We start from the raw sequence: 20,886 nt of genomic DNA, 5'->3' as shown, positions 1-20,886 counted from the left end.
TGCTGGGGAGCCCCCCCACGCTACTGTGGGACACTCCATCCGCCCCAGCATCGCGGCATTCATAAGCTGCCTGGTACCTTGAGTTACGTAGAAAAAAATATTTAAAGCTATGTCCAAAACGTCGAATCCTTCCAAACTGATCTGGAGGATTCCAATTACGATTCAATTCAGAGAAATTACAGGGTCTCCTGATTCGATCTAGATTTGGAGATTTGGCTACCGAATTGGGCCAAGTCTCTGCCGAATAGAATCAGGGACCACAACTTTGCACAGCCCCACTGCTCGCTTCCTGAGCATTACAGTGAAAAAAAACCTCAGTATACTCATGCAGTGCCATATTTTTGCTTCCATTTTCCAGCCAAAGCACTACTTTTAATACACTTACTTTCATCTACTAACATAAAAGATATTCAATTCATTCAGAGATTCAACAAATATATATTTTTTTTAAAATTAAGTCTGAAGTTTCAATTCATCCTGCTATATAGGATGGATGGAGCATGCCAATCTTGAACTTGGGGCTCAATGCTCACCACTGCTAAATTCCTTGCAACCACTGAGGCCGAGTTCTGCAGTCTAGATCTAGCCCATGGCCCCCAGTGAGTTTGATTTCCATAATATACAGTGTTTTATCATATGAAGGTGGCCCAAAGCTATCCCTATCTTTCAAGCTTTTGAAATGAGATGCTTGGAGAAACTCACCAGTCTGAGTGCGCCCAGAACATGCCCCATGGAAAAATCTGCTGGAGTAGTGCCAGTTTGACCAGAAAAAACATTTTTACCTAGCTGGAATTCTAGTGAAGTACTGTAGCTGAGCCAGTAAAAGCCAAACAGAATGCTGGAGGGGAAAAGAAAATGAATAAACAGACATACAGTAGGCAATACTAGCATGAAAAACTGAAGCCTCTACGGGAACAGCCAGTAGAACATATCTTCATAGTTTCACTAGGGAAACAATAAATACAAAATTCTTTAAATTCTAATATTAAGTATAATTTTCTGCCATCAGTGCTAACCATAATAAAGTAATTATTATGAGGAGGGGAAAAAAAAAAAGTTGTACGCACTGATTTTAGTAGGACTTATAATGACCTATCTCCCCATACCCCAACGTTGGTATAGTAAAACAAAAATAAAACCGAGACCACTTTCTCCTGGATAAAGTATTACAACTTAGCATGATATGCTGGAGAGAAAAAATAAGCTCCAACACTTTTTCCTAAAGGATATCCTTCACGCACTTTAAAAAAGTTAATTCTTGCCACTTACGGTGCCTATGGCAGATCCTGCATTCCAAAGATGTGTATTTACAACAGCGCTCTCTTACAGACCATCTAAAATATGGACTAGAGCCTTGCTTTGCTTGTAGAACCCAATGTTATGAGGAATAAAATAATAAAAAAAGAAGAAAGAAAACTCAGGTTACTGCTAGTGTAACCAGCAAGCAACTTCTATTCACTTATAAAAGTTTACCTTGGTATACAAACAGAGCAGTCCTATAGCTCTCATTAGGCTGTCAACATGGTCCTCAGATAAAAAACCAAAACAAAAACCCAAAACAGATTCAGTACTTGTGAGTTTGCTATTCACGTACAATTTGTTCCCTGAATAACATTCCCTCAGGATACATTCACTACATATATAAAAACCTTTCCTATGGTATTAGCAAGAGGTTTGGCTTAATCATCAAGAGAGTATGGGGCTTTCAACACTCCAGCAGGTTAAGTAGGCCAGATTTCACCATCACCCTGGTATCCCAATATGTTCAGTGTGCACAGCAGTATCCAACTGGTATCAACAAGCAAATCAACAGCTCTGACTGTGCCTTCTCTTGCTTTTTCTTTTACTCTACTTCAATTGTTCTTTTTTTTTTTCAGCTTATTTGCATCTCTTTTTTCCTATTCACCAACATTACATTCAGTGCTTTAACAATATCACTCCCCTATATATATTTTTTAAAGCCTCCTGTCAGGAAGAAACAGAAGTCAAGCTCCTTTGGATTTCTGCTTATCCATCTACCCTGCTGCTTAGTCTCATACCTCTACTAGTCTCCCCTATACAATACCACTCTTCACATAGGCCAGAGCTGCCAACTGGAACTCTATGAGAGGATAAGTTGTGACCTCTAGGCTTCCCTCCCAGCTGCAGTCCCCCTCATCCTCCCAATCTCTGGCTGCAACAGCATCCAGAGTCTTGGAGCTCCCTCTCCCAGCTTCCGCTTTCTGCCCCAGTCACTCAGAAGCTGGACAGCCCTGACACAGGCCACGGGCTGCGGAGTGCAGCATGTCCATATCACGTGCAGAACTGAAGACCAAAAAGGAAGGATGAGGAAGACGCAGCAAAAGAATACCATGAGACGACTACATAAAGGAAAGGAGCGTGGCAAAACAAAAGCCTACTATTATAATAGGAGTCAGATACTTTCAGGTATCTACTTCTCAAATGCATGTGCCTCATTAAATTCATTACTGAATTCCACCCATGTATCTGGAGTCTCACCTTGGGGGTGAGAAGGGATACAAATAAGGAAACCGTAGTCAAGTCTTTCCTAGAAGGCAAAAGGAAAAGTTACTAACATTAAACTACTTTACTTTTCATTCCATCCAGGAAGAGCACACACCAACTGCTAAAACTTCCTTAGCTTGACAAAGAGTTTTTGAACCCAAAAGCTTGCTGAATAATTATTTTCCAACTATTAAGTTGGTCTAATAAAAGATATCAGACTCACGCAAATAACCTTGTCTGCCTATGTCCTTAGACCAACACACCTACAACCTACACCACTGTAACATTAACTACTGCTTTCAGGGAATAGCTGACCTCCTAAATTTTTTTTTTTTTTTTTTTAAAGGGCAAGCAACTAGCAAGCCCAAAGGACAAATTATATCCTCTTAAGTTTCATTTTTCAACTGCATATTCCATAAGAATAAAAACCATTTTTTTCCATGGGAAAACTATTCCAAAAACTGGACTAAAAACCACTGGAAAAACTTGTTACTCTTGAATGCCAAGTTAGTACCCAAACTGAGGAGCCAGGAAATCTATATTTAACAAATAAGGACACAAGGGCAGGACACGCTGGAGGTAAAATACCTCACATGGTATATTGTGATTAAATACAACACTGTAAAGTCTTTGGGATGGTAAAACAGTAACACTAATGTATGAACTAAAACCTCCCTCCCCCGCTCCATGAGAGAGGAAAAAGGAGGTTATAATGTGGAGATTTATCCAGGTTGAATTATAATGTCCAAAATACATCCATCAATAACTGTCTTGTACTTTTACAATGGAAATGGCTCTCAATACTATATTGCTTATTTTATTTGTGGTGGATTTTAGTCTATATAAAACTTACAAAAGAATAATCGCAACATAAATAGCAAACACTGGGTGTATTTAGCATAATTTTGATATTTTAAAGTAAAGAAACCTTACTTTATGCATCTCAGGTTGAGCAATGAAGACAAACGTTTTTACTTGCATTGTTGTATACCACAAAAGTAGAACCATTTATTATTAAATGAAACATCATCATTGTCCCCTTTCACTTAAAACAAAACAACATAAACGCCTTCACCCAAGGTAGGAGGACTCAGGAATCCCATTCAGGGTAGCCATATCTGAATACTATTCTTACCTGTAGTTAAAAGAAAACCCCAGACCATGCCAGATGGCAATGTCAAAGACTTCTCAAAAGCAACAGAGTGGACCCTCTTTCTCTTTTGTCTCACTATAGACCACTTTTCTCTAATGTACTCAAGTGCATATCAATGCTTGACAGATCATCTGGATAACAGAAAGCTACCATAGAGGAATAAGAAACAAGAAGCTCCTCGGCAGTTTCCTGATCTGGCTGAAACCAGCAAAGCTTGGAATGTAGCTACAAAGCATGTTAGTATACCAGATCACTTTAACAAACAAATAAAATTACAAAAAAGGTACTCACAATTCACATAGGGAACTGAACATGACAGTACATCTGCCACTATCCACAAATAAAATATGATAAAAGATATGCAAGGCTCTTCATGTGGCACAGTGCAGTTTCACAATTTCTTAAAAAGGAACAGAATCCAAGAAGTTCTATGTATCAAATTTTGTTCAGATTTCTGAAAGCTGTAAAACTGGCCTGCTGATTCAAACAGGTGGGCCTCAGCCAGACAGAACAGCAGCACATCTTTAGAGTTTAAAATAATTTTTGAATAGGCAACTCCTTACCAGGTCTTCCATTCATGCTTAAAAACATTTTTGGAAAGTATAAATGAAATAATGCATCACTCGCCAAAAATACCCTAAAGTGGCACAGGAGAGCCATAAACATGATCTTCCCAAAGGTCATTTTCACAGCAATGTTATTATCGTTTATAAGTCAGTTCTCACATTTGAGATCACAGCCAGTAGGAGGAGTTTAGCAGTACTCAAATAGGCATTTTGTACAAGCCAAAATAAGGAGATTCCAGTACCTTTGCTTCAAACCAGCCTTTATAAAAGGTGAAAAGACTTGTGTAATTTTAAATTATTACTTGAAGCATGCAAGCCTGGGATGATTTGTGGAAAAGGAGGGGGGAAGACTATGACTTAACATTTTGCTTTTCTGAGAATACCTTCTAGGATTTTCAAATTTTCCATACAAGCCAAGTACAAGGTTTCTAGGTCTAATTCAGACTCAAAGGCTCAGAACATTAAGAAATAGGATGGAGGGGAAGAAAGAAAAAACAGGAGACCACACACACATAGCATACATAAGTTTTTACATGAAGAATATAAAAAGGGAAAATAAGAGAGCAGCCCATTATTCCAGACAGGGAATATATATGTAATAATTCACAGACCAAGAAATCATTTCAAAACTAAAGAACAGGTAACTAGAGTTAGAAACAGATGTTGCCAAATGAAGTTGTGACCCACCCAACTGGGGAAAACACAATGCCTGTTGTTCTATCCATTGATGCTGTGGGATATCAAGCAACATTTGGCCAGTGGTTAAGGGTCCCAGTCCTGCATGTCCTGGGAATTCCAGCACAGGATTGGGTCACAAGCCCCCAGAGCACCTGTCTGGCTTTGCTCTCTTAGAAAGATGTGCCCTAGGAAATGTCAGGGTACATCTCTAAGTAGGGAAACCCCATCTTTCCCTGTTTAGAGATGTGCCCGAAGATTCCTCAGACAACACATCTGTAAGAAAGAAAGCCAGGCAGGTGCTCTTGAGGCTTGAGGGTGCCCAGCCCTGCTCAGGAATTCAGTGCGTGCACAGGATCCCACCCCTTAGGCCTCCAGAGCACCTGCTGGGGGCAGCTGGAGAGTGTAGGCAGCTCCAGGCTGCGGAGGCTCTCCGACACAAAGGAAACAGACATCCACCACTAAGGAGTGGTACAAATTATTACCACTTATAACAGGCATTTGTGGCACAAAGGGCACAGACATTTCTTTGTTTGCCTTCATGCAATAAAAGGCAATATCTGTTTCTACCCTAGGACTTAAAAACTTTACAAAACCAGAAAGATTTTTCTGTCAGTTTTGGAGTACACCTTAAGGCTGGCAATGAAAGCTGTCCTGCTTCAGATAATAAGTAGGGGTGCACCAATAGAGATTTTGGGGGCTGATATTTAAGGAGGCATATCGACCAATACCAATTTCCAATATAGATGCCTCCAGGTGGTAAGTGTGTTGTGATGGAAGGGCGGGGTAGATCAATGCCCCCCACAGCAAGGGAGGGGGCAGGGATAGGTACTGCCCAGGCAGGCCACGGGATGCACAAGGGAGCTGCAGCTCCTGGGGGGTGTTCAGGTAGCTCCTGTCACAGCTTGCGCTCCAGGAGGGCGGTGGGGGGGGGGGGAGGGGGGAATCTGCACAGGGCAGGCAGCAGCCACACTGGGCTCTTCTTGACTGGGGCTGGGCTCAGACCAGGCGTTGGTGGCACTGAGGGGGATGCTGCAGCCACCCAAATTTCACTGCAGCTCCACTCCACTCCCAGCACTGCCATCGCTAGCCACTCAGGGCAGCCCAGCTCCATGTGCCACCTCCATTTGTGCTGGGAAGAGCCAGGCCACACTTTACGGGTGTGTGACAGCAGTGGCACTGGGAGTCGAGCTATGGCAAAATTTGGGGTGGATGCAGCATCCTCCCAGTGCCATTGGTGCCCGCTCCAAGCCCCACTCCTGCTGAGAAGAGCTCTGGCTGCAGCCCCCGCCCCAGTTCAAGCAGCGGCGGCAGCAGCAGCCCCCCCCCAATGAGCCACAGCTCTATCCCATGCCCGCCCCACCAGGCAGTGCCAACCTCTGCCCCCACCCCTTCTCTCACCATGGGGGGGAGGGGGGGTGGAGAATCAACCACCCCCATGCCCCTTCCACCACAACAAAACTTACCAGCTGGAAGCAGCTCTCTGTGCTTCTCACTGCCCAAGTGCTGCACTGTAGCTGCATGCAGCATGGGCATTTATCGGCCCTATCCAGTCAATGTCTGATCTAGTAGTTTTCTTTATATTGGTACTGATCTGATATTGGACTGATGCATCAGTGCTTCTCTAATAAGGGATACATTTTAATTGCAATCCCAGGAAGATATAGCTATGAGAACTGCTATTAATGCTTTAGCTACAGTCTCCTGGGTAACATTACTGCTCAGGGAACTTGATCCTTGAGGAAGAAGTGGAATTCTAAAGCCTTTAGTCACTCCAAGTAGACTGGTGCACTGTACCCATCTACTACCCAAAAGGATCTTTGATGTATCATATGTCCAAAGATTCCTCTTTTAAGATGGAAATTCAAGCTGGAAGAATAGGACTGGTAAGTAAACAAGCTCATTTAAAAAGGAATTCCACCACCACTTGGAGAGAAACGCCCACCAGCTGTGAAACACAAGATAGCATGTTCCAGAGAGAACATGTTGGAAGAGGAATCAAGATTTAGTTCTACTTTGCTACTGACTTGCTGTGACAGGTCACTTTTCTTTGCATCAGTTTCCTCAAACAGACTACTGATAACGTGTGCCAGAGGAGCAGGGTTCTAAATGGAATAGAAAATAGCCCTAATCTGTGTAAAATGTGTTGAGATAAATTAGTCATTAGAAACTGAAATCTGCTTTCTACAAACAGAAATAACTGCCACTAAAACAAACTATAACCTTTCTAACAAGGAAGTGTATGCAATCCAAAAAATAAAATAAATTAATTAAATTGCACTTTCCAATGCAAAAGGAGCCTTCCTTTTGTAGAACTCACATTAGACAAAACAGGGATTTCTAACTGGGGAAACAGGAGGTCTTTCAAGCCTAATACCATATAATTTTTGCTCATGAGCTAATCAAATAACTAAATGAAACCTAGCATAGTTAACTCATAGCTGAACACAAAACAACTGAAAAAGTTGCATCTTTTTGCAAGGCATGTAAAAGCAGATTTAAAAGCATGCCTGTTACAGGACAAACTACATTTAAAAGTACAAGACCTTTTAGCAGACAATTTCTAAAAATACTAGGGTGGCTTAGATACCATACCTAGAAAGTTGCACTATGCAGGAGCCACAAGGGCAGAACGCAACATTTCAATGTTGTCTTTTGGAAGGGGCCTTTTTTCTAAGTGATCACGCACAGCAACTATCAGCCTAATGGGATACGGTTTTACCATCTATAATTAGGGACCTACTTAAAATTGAGGTGAGACAAACAGTTTTACAGGCTGCTCATGGTGCAGAGCCAATTTTGCTGGTATTTTCTGGTGGCCCCACCCCTTGGCACTTGATTGGCAGAGAGATGGGGGGGAGGAGGGATAAGGGGTTGGCCACTAGGCTTGTATGAAGTGCCAAGTATTCACTTCATTTTTGAACCATTCAGAGGACAGCAACTTGATTCAGAGATCTGAATCGCTATCCCAATTCAATTCAGCTGAATCGTATCCAAAAGACTTGGTGCCACTTCGGAGATTCAGCCATAGACTAAACAGGCAGCTGACACAGCTGCCTCCAGCTGGTAAGTGTATCAGCTGCCTGTTTAGTCTATGGCCGAATTGATTCGGATGCTCCAAATCAATTTGGAGCTTTTAACTGGTCTCCTGGTTCAGTTTGGAGATTTGGTCTCTGAATCAGGCCAAATCTCTTCTGAATCAAACTGACTACCAAAGCTTTGCACAGCCTTAGTGGCCATCATCTTGACTCTTGGCTGCCCTTTGTGCCACACTGCTCCTCAGTGCAGACTGGCAGGGAGAGGAGGTGCAAGGGGCAGACATCATCTTGTCCGCTGCCCTTCATGCTGCTCTGCCAACTAGCACCTTCCCCTCCCAGCAGCAAGAACGGGATTTTTTGGGTAGTTTGTGCAAAATCCACAATTGTCTGTGAAAACAACGAAGTAGCTCCCTATCTATAACCATGTACAAAACCATACATGGTTTTGCCCAGCTTGGTCAGTACAGAGGTAGATAAGTTTTGCTGTACTAGCATGATCTTCAAGGAAAAAAAAAAACCTAACTGACAGTCCTCTTGCCAAAATGAAGGCATCATGAATCAGCTCTTTCCCTAGTAGATATATGGCAATTAGGAATGCCTTCTGGAGTCTCACCTACACCTGCAGATCTTCCCAACATAGAAAGTGTGACTCCAGAGCTCTCTACTTGTTTAGGTAGCTTATGGGTGGTCTTGTTATTCATCCAAATCAAAACCATCTTCTAGATCGGGGGTGGGCAAAATGCAGCTGCTGGATGTGGCCTACCAAGCCATTCTATCTGGCCCATGGGGCCCCTAAAAAAATTTAGAAAATGAATATTTATCTGCCCCTAGCTGCTTATCATGCAGCCCTTGTTGGCTTGCCAAAACTCAGTAAACGGCCCTCTACCCAAAATAATTGCCCACCCGTTCTAGATTCACATATTTCTAGACGGTCCTTCAGATAAAAAGACGACAATCACTTCAAAGCTATTAACATTTTATTGTTCTTGAACAGATTTATTCAGCAAACATGAAGTATTTCTACCTGGTGCTTTTTCCCTACAAGAGGTAGGTAAAGCTTGACTGGTCACTAGCTTGAAAGGGGTATGTCTGCAAATCCCATTTGGACATTTTTCTAGAGTGCCATCAATCAGAAATGCCCCAAAACCAACCACCCTCTTGACAAAATGTAAGAGCCATAGGGACTTGCACTTCAATTTGAATGTCACGTGCAGTGGTTGGTTATGGGATCTGTGAACTTATGGACCTTTGCACCTCTCAGGTTTCCCTAATCTGAGTGAAATGATCTACACAGAGGTAGGAAGACATAGCTCACACAAATCATAATCAAGCACCATAAACACTCCAATTGTCTGCAGGGAATAAATAACTCCGGACTTCAGGTTATCATGAACCCTTGCAGTTCCAAAAGGCTGGTTGTGACATGATCTGATCTTCTGGCATACTCCAGTGGTATCTTTGGACCAGCCCATTAACCAAGCAAAGAAACATGCACATTCCCAGAACATACAGGCAGGTTATGACTACAGTCAAGTATGTTATGAAAATGCATCGACTTATCACCAGCCCAAGAAGTTGGCATGGCTGCTTCCTTGATTGCTTGACATCAGCTAGAGGAAGGTCCTAACATGATTGCCTTCTGCACTCTGCCTCTAGGAAAGTCTTTTAAGGTGATCCATCTTATATTTTAAATTGATGAGATACTAATTAAAGAAGGTCCTAGGAGAATCACATTATTAGAAAGTACCTAGAAAAAGCAACTTCTGTTTTGTATGGAGGGACAAGATCCACAGCTGCCTTTGTCAAGAAAGATTTGATTTCCTTCAATATCTTTTCTTGGTAAAAAGGTACCCAAGTCCAGTCTCAAGGGCTAGACATGTGGAAAATGAAAGAAAAAATGTGTGCATATAGATATAGAGATATATTATAAAAAAAAAATCTACACCGTAGACTTACTGGAAAATGCACATGACCTATGACTGAGTTTACAGAAAACAGGGTAAGATTCCTCATATACTGGTCTCCATTAAGTAGATTCAGCAAACTACAAGAACCAACTATATTCAGAGACATTTCAAAACACTGACATTTTGGTGGCTTATTTTAGAAAGAAAATCCTTTGCCATGGATTGAGTCAAGACATAATGCCGTGTGGAAGGAAAAAAATGGGACTAACCCAATTGTATTACAGGAGGCAGCAGACCCTAACGATACTAAGAGGGATGACATCCCAGAAGATGCTTAGAGATGCAGTCATCCATACCTGTACATCGAAAGAGGCTAAAAGGACCATGGGTACCATCACTGGACCACCATCCCCACAGTGTTGCCAAACCTCACTTCCCAACGGGGCCCAAGCACACGGGAACTCAAGGTGAATCTAAACTTCTCAATTATTGTGTACAAAGCAAGCTAGCTTTCCTTTGTGCGTAGCACAAAAGTAATGCTGCTCTGCTACCTCCAGTTTAGGCAACAGCATGTGCAAGGTAAACACAGCATGCCAGTATAGCACTGCCTGACACCATAACTGAGTGGTACAAAAACGCCAGAGGCTATCTGTATGGATTATGTTGACTCTTCCAGAGCCTGAAGACTTCATTCCTGAATGCTCGCATGCACAAACCTTGACAGGTCTGGAGAACCTGGACCCAATGCAAGCACACATACATACTCTCCACCTTTTCCAAGAATTAGTATTTCAAGAATGCCTCCTATGGAGCACTAAAGTTGCTGAATTTCTACAATTTTCTAAACCTCAGGAGATTGAAGAGCTTAGCTATGCGACTCACACTGGTAATAACAAGACCCAGAAATGAGAATTTCACTAATTCTCTCTTCGGATGCCAGTCTTTGCCACCTGTATTCCAAAATCACCTACCCCCAAATTCTGTTTTTGCCATACAAGAAATTAAAGGTATTGGATAGAAAATATGAAGTTCTCTTCTTCAAATCAACAGTATCCGACTTATTTCCCGAACAGAATGTCCATATCTCCAACTGGCACAAACAGCATATTTGATGCTTGACCTGATAAAGGAATACTTTAACTCATCTAAATTCTGCAAGAATGGTGTTCCTTTAATAAAATAAAGTTTCTACGCTGAAATCTCAAACACAAGGTCTAATAATCTACCTAGAAATTAATAAATAACCAAAAAACCAATATATCCCCTTTAGTTACAGAAATGTTAAAGTAAGACCTTTCCTCTCTCCCTCCCCATACTCCCAGTTCTGAAGGTGTTTTGCGTGTGCAAATTTAAACAAGAATGTCATAGCACTGAATGAGATTAATAGGAAACAGTGAAGTTCACAGCTCTGAAAGTTATGGTTTCAAAACTCAGAGCAGCTTCTGGAAGATGGCACTACATCAATTACACTTCATTCATATCTGAGGTGTTAGGGCTAAACTTTACATGCACATATTACACACACACACGGACAGAGACTAGATTCTGCAAAATCCAATTTCATGTCACACCCCCCCCCCCCAAGCTGACCTTATTTTACCTATCGCTGGCTTTGAATGTATAGGGAGATCCCCACTGCCTGAGCAGTTCAACACACAGATTCACCCCAAGAACAAGCCATCAGAGAGAGATTTTTTGTGTAGCTCATCTAGATGCCCTAGCCAAACCTACTGCTTGATAACATAACTTTAAGTAAAGACCTTTAACATTATTATGCAACTGAATGTTCAGTCTTAAGGTATTTCTTAGACTGTGGACACTTTTTTTTTTTTTTTTGGGGGGGGGGGAGGAGGAGAAGTAGGAAGTAGGGGCAAAGAAGACTACCTGCTTTACAGTTTTTGAACCAATAACTGTTTTCTCAAGTTTAGAGTAGTTTAGCTAGCCTTACACTGGCAGAGGAATAGATAGACCAAAAAAGCATAGTTACACAGTTCAGTGCCCCATGTTCAACCATTATAAATTTTAAAGCTGATATAACTCATGTCTTTCTGCATCCCTACAAGGGTTAACTGGACGAAGCAATGCCAACAAGCCAAGCTTTCCCAATTCTAATACTGCCTCTTCCTTCTACAAAATGGAATTGAAGCAAATAATTTCCTTCAAAATTCAGCTGCTGCACCTTTAATCACCTTTCACTGCATCCTCCCTCCCTCTGTAGAACTGGGCAACATTCCCATTTTACTTACAATGGTACATGGTGTTGATCTACGTCTGCTTTGGTCAGTTCCTCCTCCTCAATGTCAGACTCCCCTCCTGAGCTGCTGTCAGTAACATCTGAATCGAATGCTTGCTCACTGGATCTCAAATAGGCCATCCCACTGGCTGTAAATCTCTCCAGTTCTTCTGTGATAGAGTCACTCTTTAGGAAGCTGCTTAGTCCTTCCGAAGTAGTTGTCTCGCTTGCAGCTTTCCTCAAGGCTGCTTCTGCCTTGCGGGTCAGCATCAGCTGGCTACGATGCCTCAAGGAGTCCAAATTTGGCAGTTTGCTCAGGGTCTTCTCCAAAAAGCCACCCAGCTGTTGCTGGATGTGTCGCTCTACCTGTTTGGCTTGCACCACCTGCAGGCGTTTCTGCAGCCTGCGGGCACGGTTTTCAATGTCTGCCTGCCGCCGCAGCAGTGCCCTGGTCCTCATATCAGAGTCCAGGGTACTGAATTGAGCAGCTGACAGAGAAGGTTTCTGTTCCTCTGATTTGCTGCTGACAAAATCAGATGGAACATCCTCACCAGACACCAACCTGGTTTCTCCACTGCCTCCTTCAAGCACCCGCTGCTGTTCTGTGGAATTAAGGGAAGATTTGTTTGCAGTGCTGTTATTGCTAAATGGAGTTGTGTGCTCTGCATCAAGGCTTCTGTGTGGAAGAGTGCAATTGGTCAAACCCACCTTTAAGTCCCCTGATTCAGACCCCCCAGCGGTGTTAGAGTCAACACCTTGGAGGGTGGCAGAGAGGGGAGCACGCTTCCCACCATTAAGTGAACTGGAGTTTTCATGGTCTGAATTGGTACTTTTTGCCAATTTCTTGGCTAAGCCATTAACAGGCGCTTGTGGCAGAGGAGGCTGACCACTAGAACTCATTGTTTTTAGATTTTCTAAAGAAAACTCTAACAGATCACTTGTTTTCAAAAAGGACTGAGATAAGAGAGGGTGAGATTTAAGGACTGTCTGCTTGTTGAAGACTCCTTGCAGCTTCAAAGGCTCTTTTGAAGAAACAGATGTTACATCCGAACAGAGATAAGAGGCCACTAGAGGCTGAAGCTTGCCCAGCTCTTCCTTAGTAGGATTGTTTCGGAAATCTAAGCTGGAATCCTCTGCTGCAATAGCTTTCCGTTTGGTGCCGTTGGCAGTAAGGAGGATGTTATTGGCGTTGCCGTTGTTCTCGGCACTGCCAGGAGACAAGGTTGAGGATGGGGGAGCCAGCTTGAACCGGATATGGTGAGCTTCAGCTGCTGCGTCAGTGAGAGCGGGCGCCATCGCAGCCATTCAGCACAGAGAGACGGGAAGTCCAGCCTCTCCCGATGCCGAGGCCAGCTCCACTGCCTCTTACTGCCTCGCCAGAGGACAGCCTAGAAAAAGAAAAGTCATGGAATCAGTTAAACAGCCAAGCGCCAATAAGACATCTGCGACACAAACAAGGTGTTCTGCTTAGAACTTTAGCCCGTTATATTGCAGGTGACAGAAGCAAGCCAGGTCTAATAGACTGGCACAGGAACCTGGGGTTTCCTCGCAGGTTTTAAATGTACCTTTGAAAATACTGTGCTCAAGTTTCCACATGCATGAAGTTTGGTACTGCCCCAGTTTCAAAAGGGGAGCAGCAAGGCCATACTTCTGATAACCTTGAATTGAAAGTTCATGGTTTTCTTCACCACTCTGCATTGACCTAATGAGCACCCAATGAGGTCATCAGGTGATTTACCACTGACTTCAATAGCAGGACAGTACACCCAACACTATTTCTGAAGACCTCCCTATCAATATTAAACAGATCCTACATTTTGATTAGCATCCTTACACTACAAAGACCTCCTGGGTTTTAGACACTATATAAACAAAAGTTAGTGTTTATGTAGAGTTAAAAAGGTTTGCTGGCAATCTCCAGGTGGAGACAGAACTTATGCCAAAAGAAAGGGTTCTCTCATTTTGTTTAATTTTTCCAGCCATTTCAGTTTAAACCAATTCCCACTATAACAAAAGTCTCTTTTGCCAATAAAACTGTACTTACAAATGCTTTTGCCACCAGACATGTCAGGTGCAATTTTTCCTACACTCTCAACATAGCTATTAAGCATAAACCACGTCTAACAAAATCCTACCCCAAAAATCTTGATGTGTAAGCACACAAATATTATTCCTATTTTACACAGAGAATGAAAGCACAGAGGTTACGCAGACTTCTTGTGGCAACCTAGGAAACTTATGGCACAGTTTGGAATTACCCATATCTCGCAAGTCCCCGTCCAGTATCTTAAACTACCAAAACCACTCTTCTTTCAGTTTAACAGAGTGAAAACTACTCTTTAGTACTTCCCAAAAGTGGAAGCCTCCCTTACCCATCCCATCCACAGCACCGAAACATCCTCTCTCTCTGTCCTGACACATCAGGTTCCTGTTCTACCCAACCCAACATACAGTTTCAGCAGCTCCAGTTCTCAGCTTGGAAGATTTCTGTGCTATACTTACATTAATCTTCCATTATGAATGAAGCTGCGTTAATGATGAGTTAGGGCCCAAGTTTACCGACAGACAAGGGCTTGGATAGAGGCAGGGAATCTCTCTAACTCAGCTTCTTCCAAGAGGCATGAATATGACTTCCTAGTCATTAGAAAGACAATTCCAACAACTTACTTGAGATCTGAAAAGGTTTCACTTTCAGGGTTTTCATCCATCTGAGAAATAAACTTTTTTACAGTACTAATAATTTAGACCGTACTAACTTCCCCCCAAAGTATATGCAGAAGTCAACTGTTCACTTGTTTTCTCCCTTTCCCAAGAACTCACTGTGCAAGGTTTTCTTCTCAGAAAAACCCCAACTCATAAAGGTATCTTTACCTGATAAGCCACTACCTCAATTCTACTTCAGTTTACATGAAAAATTAGGGGTTTGATTTCAGCAAATGCCACCACGAGAGAATAAGGAATAATGTTAAATTGAAACAGATGCATATATTACTAATTCCATTCTATATTTTAAAATCTTTCAATTCTGCTAGGTTTCCTTCCAGCTTAAACTGTAAAACAAAAATACTCTACTTGGGAACATTATCAACAAAGGCACCTTTTTGTTCCATTTCAAGTGGGGAGGTGGCTCTTTTTTTTTTTGCATTAGAAAGAGACTGTAATGTTAGACAAACTGAAAGGGAACATTCTTCACTTAAATGACCTTTCAACATAAGCAGGAGGAGGGGAGGAAAATACCACAGAAAATATTTCTACTTGTATCTTTGAAATCTAAACAGTTAACATCTCTCAGCTCTGGCAGAAGGCAAGGTTCAGGTACACCTTGTAGAACAACTGAATCAGAGATGCATAAGGTTTTGTGAGCCACAGCTCACTTCAGCAGATGTCCTTTCATAACATCTGAAGTGGTCTGCGACTCACTAATGCTTATGCATCTGTGATTCAGTCAGGTCTAATCTGTACCTCTACCGTGTCTTTTGTCCAGCTCAGACTGACACGCCTAGTCTCACATCAAGACACAAGCCAAGTCTCTAAACTACATCCATGCTGAATAACTCGCTCTTACAGCACTTGGTTGGTACATCTCAAAAGTGCTTAACAAAGCTCATCAACCCCTTTATTCCCATTTTACAGATGGGGAAACAAACAGAAGTAAAAGGTAGAATGATTTCACTTATGGTCACCCAGGACACTAACACCAGAACCAGCAACAGATCCCAGGACTCGAGTCCCAATACAGAGCTCTGCCCACAAAAAATGAACAGCTCCTCAAGTTCTTTGCCTGGAAGGCCTAAAATAGCTGTTTTCTGTACAGAATTTCTTTTCAACATGGACAAGTCCTTTTTTTTCTGTAAAACAAACTAGGCACTGCCCAAACTGAGCTGGCACACTACATTCTTAAACCCATTTCAGAAATTATTTAGCAACATTCATAAGGGCTAAAATAGTTGTAATATTTTTGAATATATAAATTACAACTTCCTTTGTTACAGCAAGTTCCCCACTTGCCACACAAATGGCATATGTATGAAAGGGACTTCAACAGAGACCTTAATATCACAGAAACATGGCACTGAAAGGGACCTCACAAGGTCATCTAGTCCAGTCCCCTCCTCAAGACAGGATCATCCATGCCTAAATCATCCCAGCCAAGTGTCAAAACTGCTCTTGAAAATTTCCAGGGATGGAGATGCCACAATTTATCTAGGTAGCCTGCTCCAATGTCTGACCACCCTTCTAAATCATGAACATCATCCAACCTAAATCTCCTCTGCTGCAATTTGAGGTCATTCCTCTTAATTCTGTCCCCTATGGTCAAGACTAGGAGGCGGCGTCTCTCTCCCCCTCTTCATAACCTCCCTTCAAATATTTGAAGACTTATCAAATCATCAGTCTTTTCTTCTCCAGACTAAATAATCCTCTTTCAGCCTTTCCTCCTAAATCTTGCCTCCCAGGCCCTAATACAGGCAACCCCCGCTTAGCACTCTTAATTGGTTCCAGAAAAACTGAGTGCTAAGTGAAACCACGGTAAGCAAAACCCATTTCCCCATAGAAATGAATGTAAGTGGAGATGAATTAGTTACTGCCTGCCCTACCCCACCTCTCCCCACTCCCCCACCCACTTGCCAGCACTCCAGCCCAACGTAACAACCTAGCCCCGTGCTCCTGCTGCCCTGCCCTGGGCCCCTGCCAGTCATGGCCCTTGGCACTGGCATGGGTCACGCACTCATGACCCCCCCGCCCCCTTTCGCCACTTCTCACTGCTGCTGTCTCTCCCCACCCCCCCCATGCTTGACCACTGGCCTCTCCGGCCCTACTTGCCAGCCTGGGCAGTGGAACTACTGCAGCCCCACTCCGGGCACAGGCCCCTACTGGCCCTGGCCCTGGCCTCACGTTATTTGCCTCTGTCGCTTCCGCTTCTCTCCACCACCCGCTCCACCCCGGGCACTGCTGCTCCTGCTGCCCTGCTCTGGGTGCAGGCTTCCACCGGCCCCAGCACATGCCCCACACACCAGCCCAGGCCCCATGCTCCTGCCCCCCACCCTAGGTGCAGACCGCTGCCAGCCCTGGCCCCAGGCACTGGCTTGGGTCCCATGTTCCTCCCCTCTTTTTCAGCCACTAGTCTCCACCACCCCTCCCACTGCTCCAACACCATGCATCAGCCTGGGCCCATGCTTCTGCTGTCCCACCCTGGGCTCTCATGCCTGCCTGCCCACTCACTCACCTCCCACTCGCTGCCACCACCGCTTCTCCCTGCCTGCCTGGCCTGCCAAAACTCTGATTCCACTGAGCACTCTAGCAAAACTGGCCAAGTGCTCAGTGGAATCGGGTATCAATTCTAAATGAGCGCTATAATGAAATAGCACGGGTTGCCTGTAGTTTTTGTCACTCTCTGCTGGACTCGTTCCAAACTTCCTAGATTCTTCTTGAAGAGTAGGACCCAAAACTGGACATGGTACGCCAGGTGAGATCTCACCAGTACTAAATAGAGTAGAAGAATCATTTCCCTTGACTTGCAAGAGACTTCTGTTAATACAACCCAGCATGCTGCTGGGTTCCCCACCCCCATGAACAAGAGCATAGCGTTGGCTCATATTCATCCTATTCATCCACTGCAACCCCCATGGCCTCCTCTGCAGTACTGCATCCTAGCCAATCATTCCCCAGTCTGTATATGTGCATGCAGTTCCTCTGTCCCAAGTGCAAGACTCTTCACTTGCCCATACTGAATCTCATCCGATTAGTGGCAGACCACTTCTTTGGTCTATCTAAGTCAGGGGTTTTCAACCAGGGGTATGCATACCCCTGGGGGGGGAACTTAGGATGGCCGGGGGGGGGGGGGGGGGGGACGACACGGACTTGAAGCAGGAACCGCCACTGGCACACTCGCCAATTGGCCGCAGGGGATCTCCCCCCACGATCAACTGGCCACCAGCGGACTCCTTCCTTCTTGCCCTCCAGAATGTCTGAAACTCCACCCAATTTGATGCCATCAACGAAGCTGCTAAGCACTCACTCAATCCCATCATCCGAATCTTGAATATGTTAATACCAGATCCAGGACAGACCTCTGGGCAACCTCACTTGATACCTCCTCCCAACCAGACACTGAACCATCAATGACTACAACTCACTAAGCTTTCATGAGCCCTAGCTCATTCCAACAGATGCTGTGAAAGAACAAGCAGACTGCTCTGCGCACGTCAATTCACCTTTCACAAGTATTTATGACTAATTAAAGGGAAGGTGGAAAGTTTTAAAAGTGACTAAAATGAGGCACATTCACCTAAGTTCCCATTTGCGCCCAGCACCACAGCAACTGACGGCTTGAACATAACATGAGTTTGCACACGGAAGATGTGGACAGGAGTTGGAAACCCCCATACAGAGACTGGGCTTTACAACGCTGACCTCACAGACTTATTTGCACACAAGCCCAAACCAGTTCAATTAAGGCAAAACTTTTTACAAATACCTATTCCAAGTTAAGAGCAGTTTAAAGCAAAATTTCTTAATCTGCTTAGTCCAGGGGTGTCAAACATATGGCCCGTGGGCCATATCTAACCCACAAAGACCCAAAGTGAGGCTCCTGGTGCCAGCATCCCCAGACCACAGCCCTCATTTGGGCCAGTGTCCTAGACTAGCCCAGGCAGCTGACACATGCTGGATCAAGCACATGGGTGAGGAGTCCATGCGCCTAGTCTGACCCAAGGACCAGCCATCCAGCCTACAGAACCAAATGAGTTTGACACCCCTGACTTTGCCCAAACCAAAACAGAAACTGTTTCAGAGTTTTGGGGGGGGGGGTTGTTTGTTTGTTGTTGTTGTTTTAAATAACCCAGTGCAAAAAAAAAAAAAAAAAAAAAAGGTGTCGCTAAAAATAACGCAACTTGATTTCCTAAACTTATCCACTTTTGTAGAAGGGATGGAGGGGACAGTTAAAACTTTAAGAAAAAACACATCAAAAGTTTCTCTCAATAAGCAATGCTCTATTTCCATGCTCTGCTCCATTGATTTAAAAGGTCAGTCTTCTCAAGTGTCATCTGTAAGTTTGGTAGGGATTTTCTTGGAATTGTATTCTTTAGCAATTCCTAGTTATAAGCTTTGCTCTTTGAAAGCAAGTTAGAAATATTGTGAACAATATTTTAAACAACTTTAGAACTTCCCTCTTAAAATAATGACCATGCAGAATTTAAAAGAATTTAGGACTGTTAAAAGGTAGGTGGAATGACTACTACTTTGACCTCTAAAAGACTATTTTCCTTTTCCTTGCTGGATGAAGAGGAATAATAGCTCCTATCCTAATTCTGCAAATCGAAGGGATGAACACAGAGCCTTCACACAGGGACTTTTGTTCAAATTACTGAATGTGGTAGGAAGAAAAAGTAGATGTTAAACTTCCTCTCAAAATCGTTTGACACCATGACTAGAACCCTCAGTTGCTCATCACGGTATAACCCTACAGTCCCAGTCCTTTACAGGGTATTTCAGGAGAGCTGTTTAGGCTTCATCTAGTCACTGGTTTAAAAAAGCAAATTAAAAAAAGCCAAAATCTTTTTCTACACTGGTATCTTCTCTACTCCTTCAAAGGGCACCTTCAAAATCCTAAGTAATCTACACTGCAGATATTGTGGTTGCTCCACCACTGAATCATATCGGTGGTACTATAGACAAGTCTTGAAAGAATCATTGAGGAACAAAATCCATTTTAAAACCAATTTACATTCCCTTTGTTCATGGCCCTTGTGTTGTTGGGTTTTTTAGTTGTTGGCAAATGACATGTCTATAGCTTTGATTCTGTAGTGTATGAAGGTGGTAGTGTTGTTAAGATGCAGCAGAGGTTTAATAATGTCTTCCTACCAACCGATTAGTATCCTGTTTCCAAACTCTCTACCTCCTCTATATGAAGTACTGTCACAATGGCCTTGAAATTTGCTGTGGCTCATGGAGGAGTAGGTTACAACTGACGGTCCTCTGAGCAGAGTTAACTGAGGTTGTAACTTGATTTATCAGAATAACTAGGTGACTTTGTCCCCTAACTCTTGTGCATGCCTGGGACTCAAACTATGGCTGCAACGTTCTCCAAACTGATACCACCTCTCAAGATAATCTAAAACTGTGCAATTACCCTATTTGCAGAAGCAATATTGACTATCTTTTGACTCCAGGTTGACACAAAGTAAACAGATAGACTTAAAAATATGGGGCAAGACTAGGACAATTGAGGTCCTAGTGGCCAACTTTTGTCAGAGTAGCTTTGTGGCTGGGTTGTTACATACGATAGTCACCAAACTCAGGATGAACTTAGGAACTACAAATTCCAGTCCAACTCACGGCACATTTTGCTCAGAGACCAAAATTTCTCGTTTACAAGTAGTATTTTGAAGTGCTCTAAAATCCCCATAATGACTAGATCTTCCTTCAGGAAAAAAGTTAGCAGTAAATAAAAGGGAAGATACAAGACTCTAACAGGCAATTAGGTTAGCGCAATTACCACTCAACTCATCCTCTTCATCCATTTCCTGAACAGGAAAAAAAAAAAAATGTAGTGAGGGTCAGAGAAGAGTAAGTACCAGGGCTATTCAGTGAAAGGGTTTCTTTACATAAGCTGTTTAAAATAATGCAAGCTAACAAATATGGAAGTGCCAGAGCTGTGAAGGTGCCTCAAAGCACAGCAAGGAGTTCACTCCTTCAGAAGTGTGATGAGCACCAGTAGCTGCGCCAGGACATATCCCAAAGCACGTTCAATATTTTACAGTTCTAAAAACCCAATTTGATAGTCAGTCTTGAAAAAGGAATAGGTTTCCAA

At 43.2% G+C, this 20,886-nt stretch overlaps 1 protein-coding gene across 5 annotated transcripts in view; it reads right to left on the bottom strand.

Moving 5' to 3' along the window:
- Window positions 1-20,886, bottom strand: part of KANSL1 (KAT8 regulatory NSL complex subunit 1) — a 166,691-nt gene that overhangs the window by 124,538 nt on the left and 21,267 nt on the right. For all 5 annotated transcript variants that reach the window (XM_090044194.1, XM_090044195.1, XM_090044196.1 and 2 more), the window contains exon 2: window positions 12,091-13,465. In XM_090044194.1, the coding sequence (XP_089900320.1) occupies window positions 12,091-13,382 (1,292 nt within the window). In that variant the 5' untranslated portion in view covers window positions 13,383-13,465. The remainder of the gene's footprint in view (window positions 1-12,090; window positions 13,466-20,886) is intronic.

Source organism: Crocodylus siamensis, chromosome 4, assembly GCF_052110815.1.
Source record: "Crocodylus siamensis isolate JL-2025a chromosome 4, ASM5211081v1, whole genome shotgun sequence".
NCBI classification, from domain to species: domain Eukaryota; kingdom Metazoa; phylum Chordata; order Crocodylia; family Crocodylidae; genus Crocodylus; species Crocodylus siamensis.
Note: the sequence above shows the minus strand (reverse complement) of the source record. Positions and strands in the feature narration are given on the sequence as shown.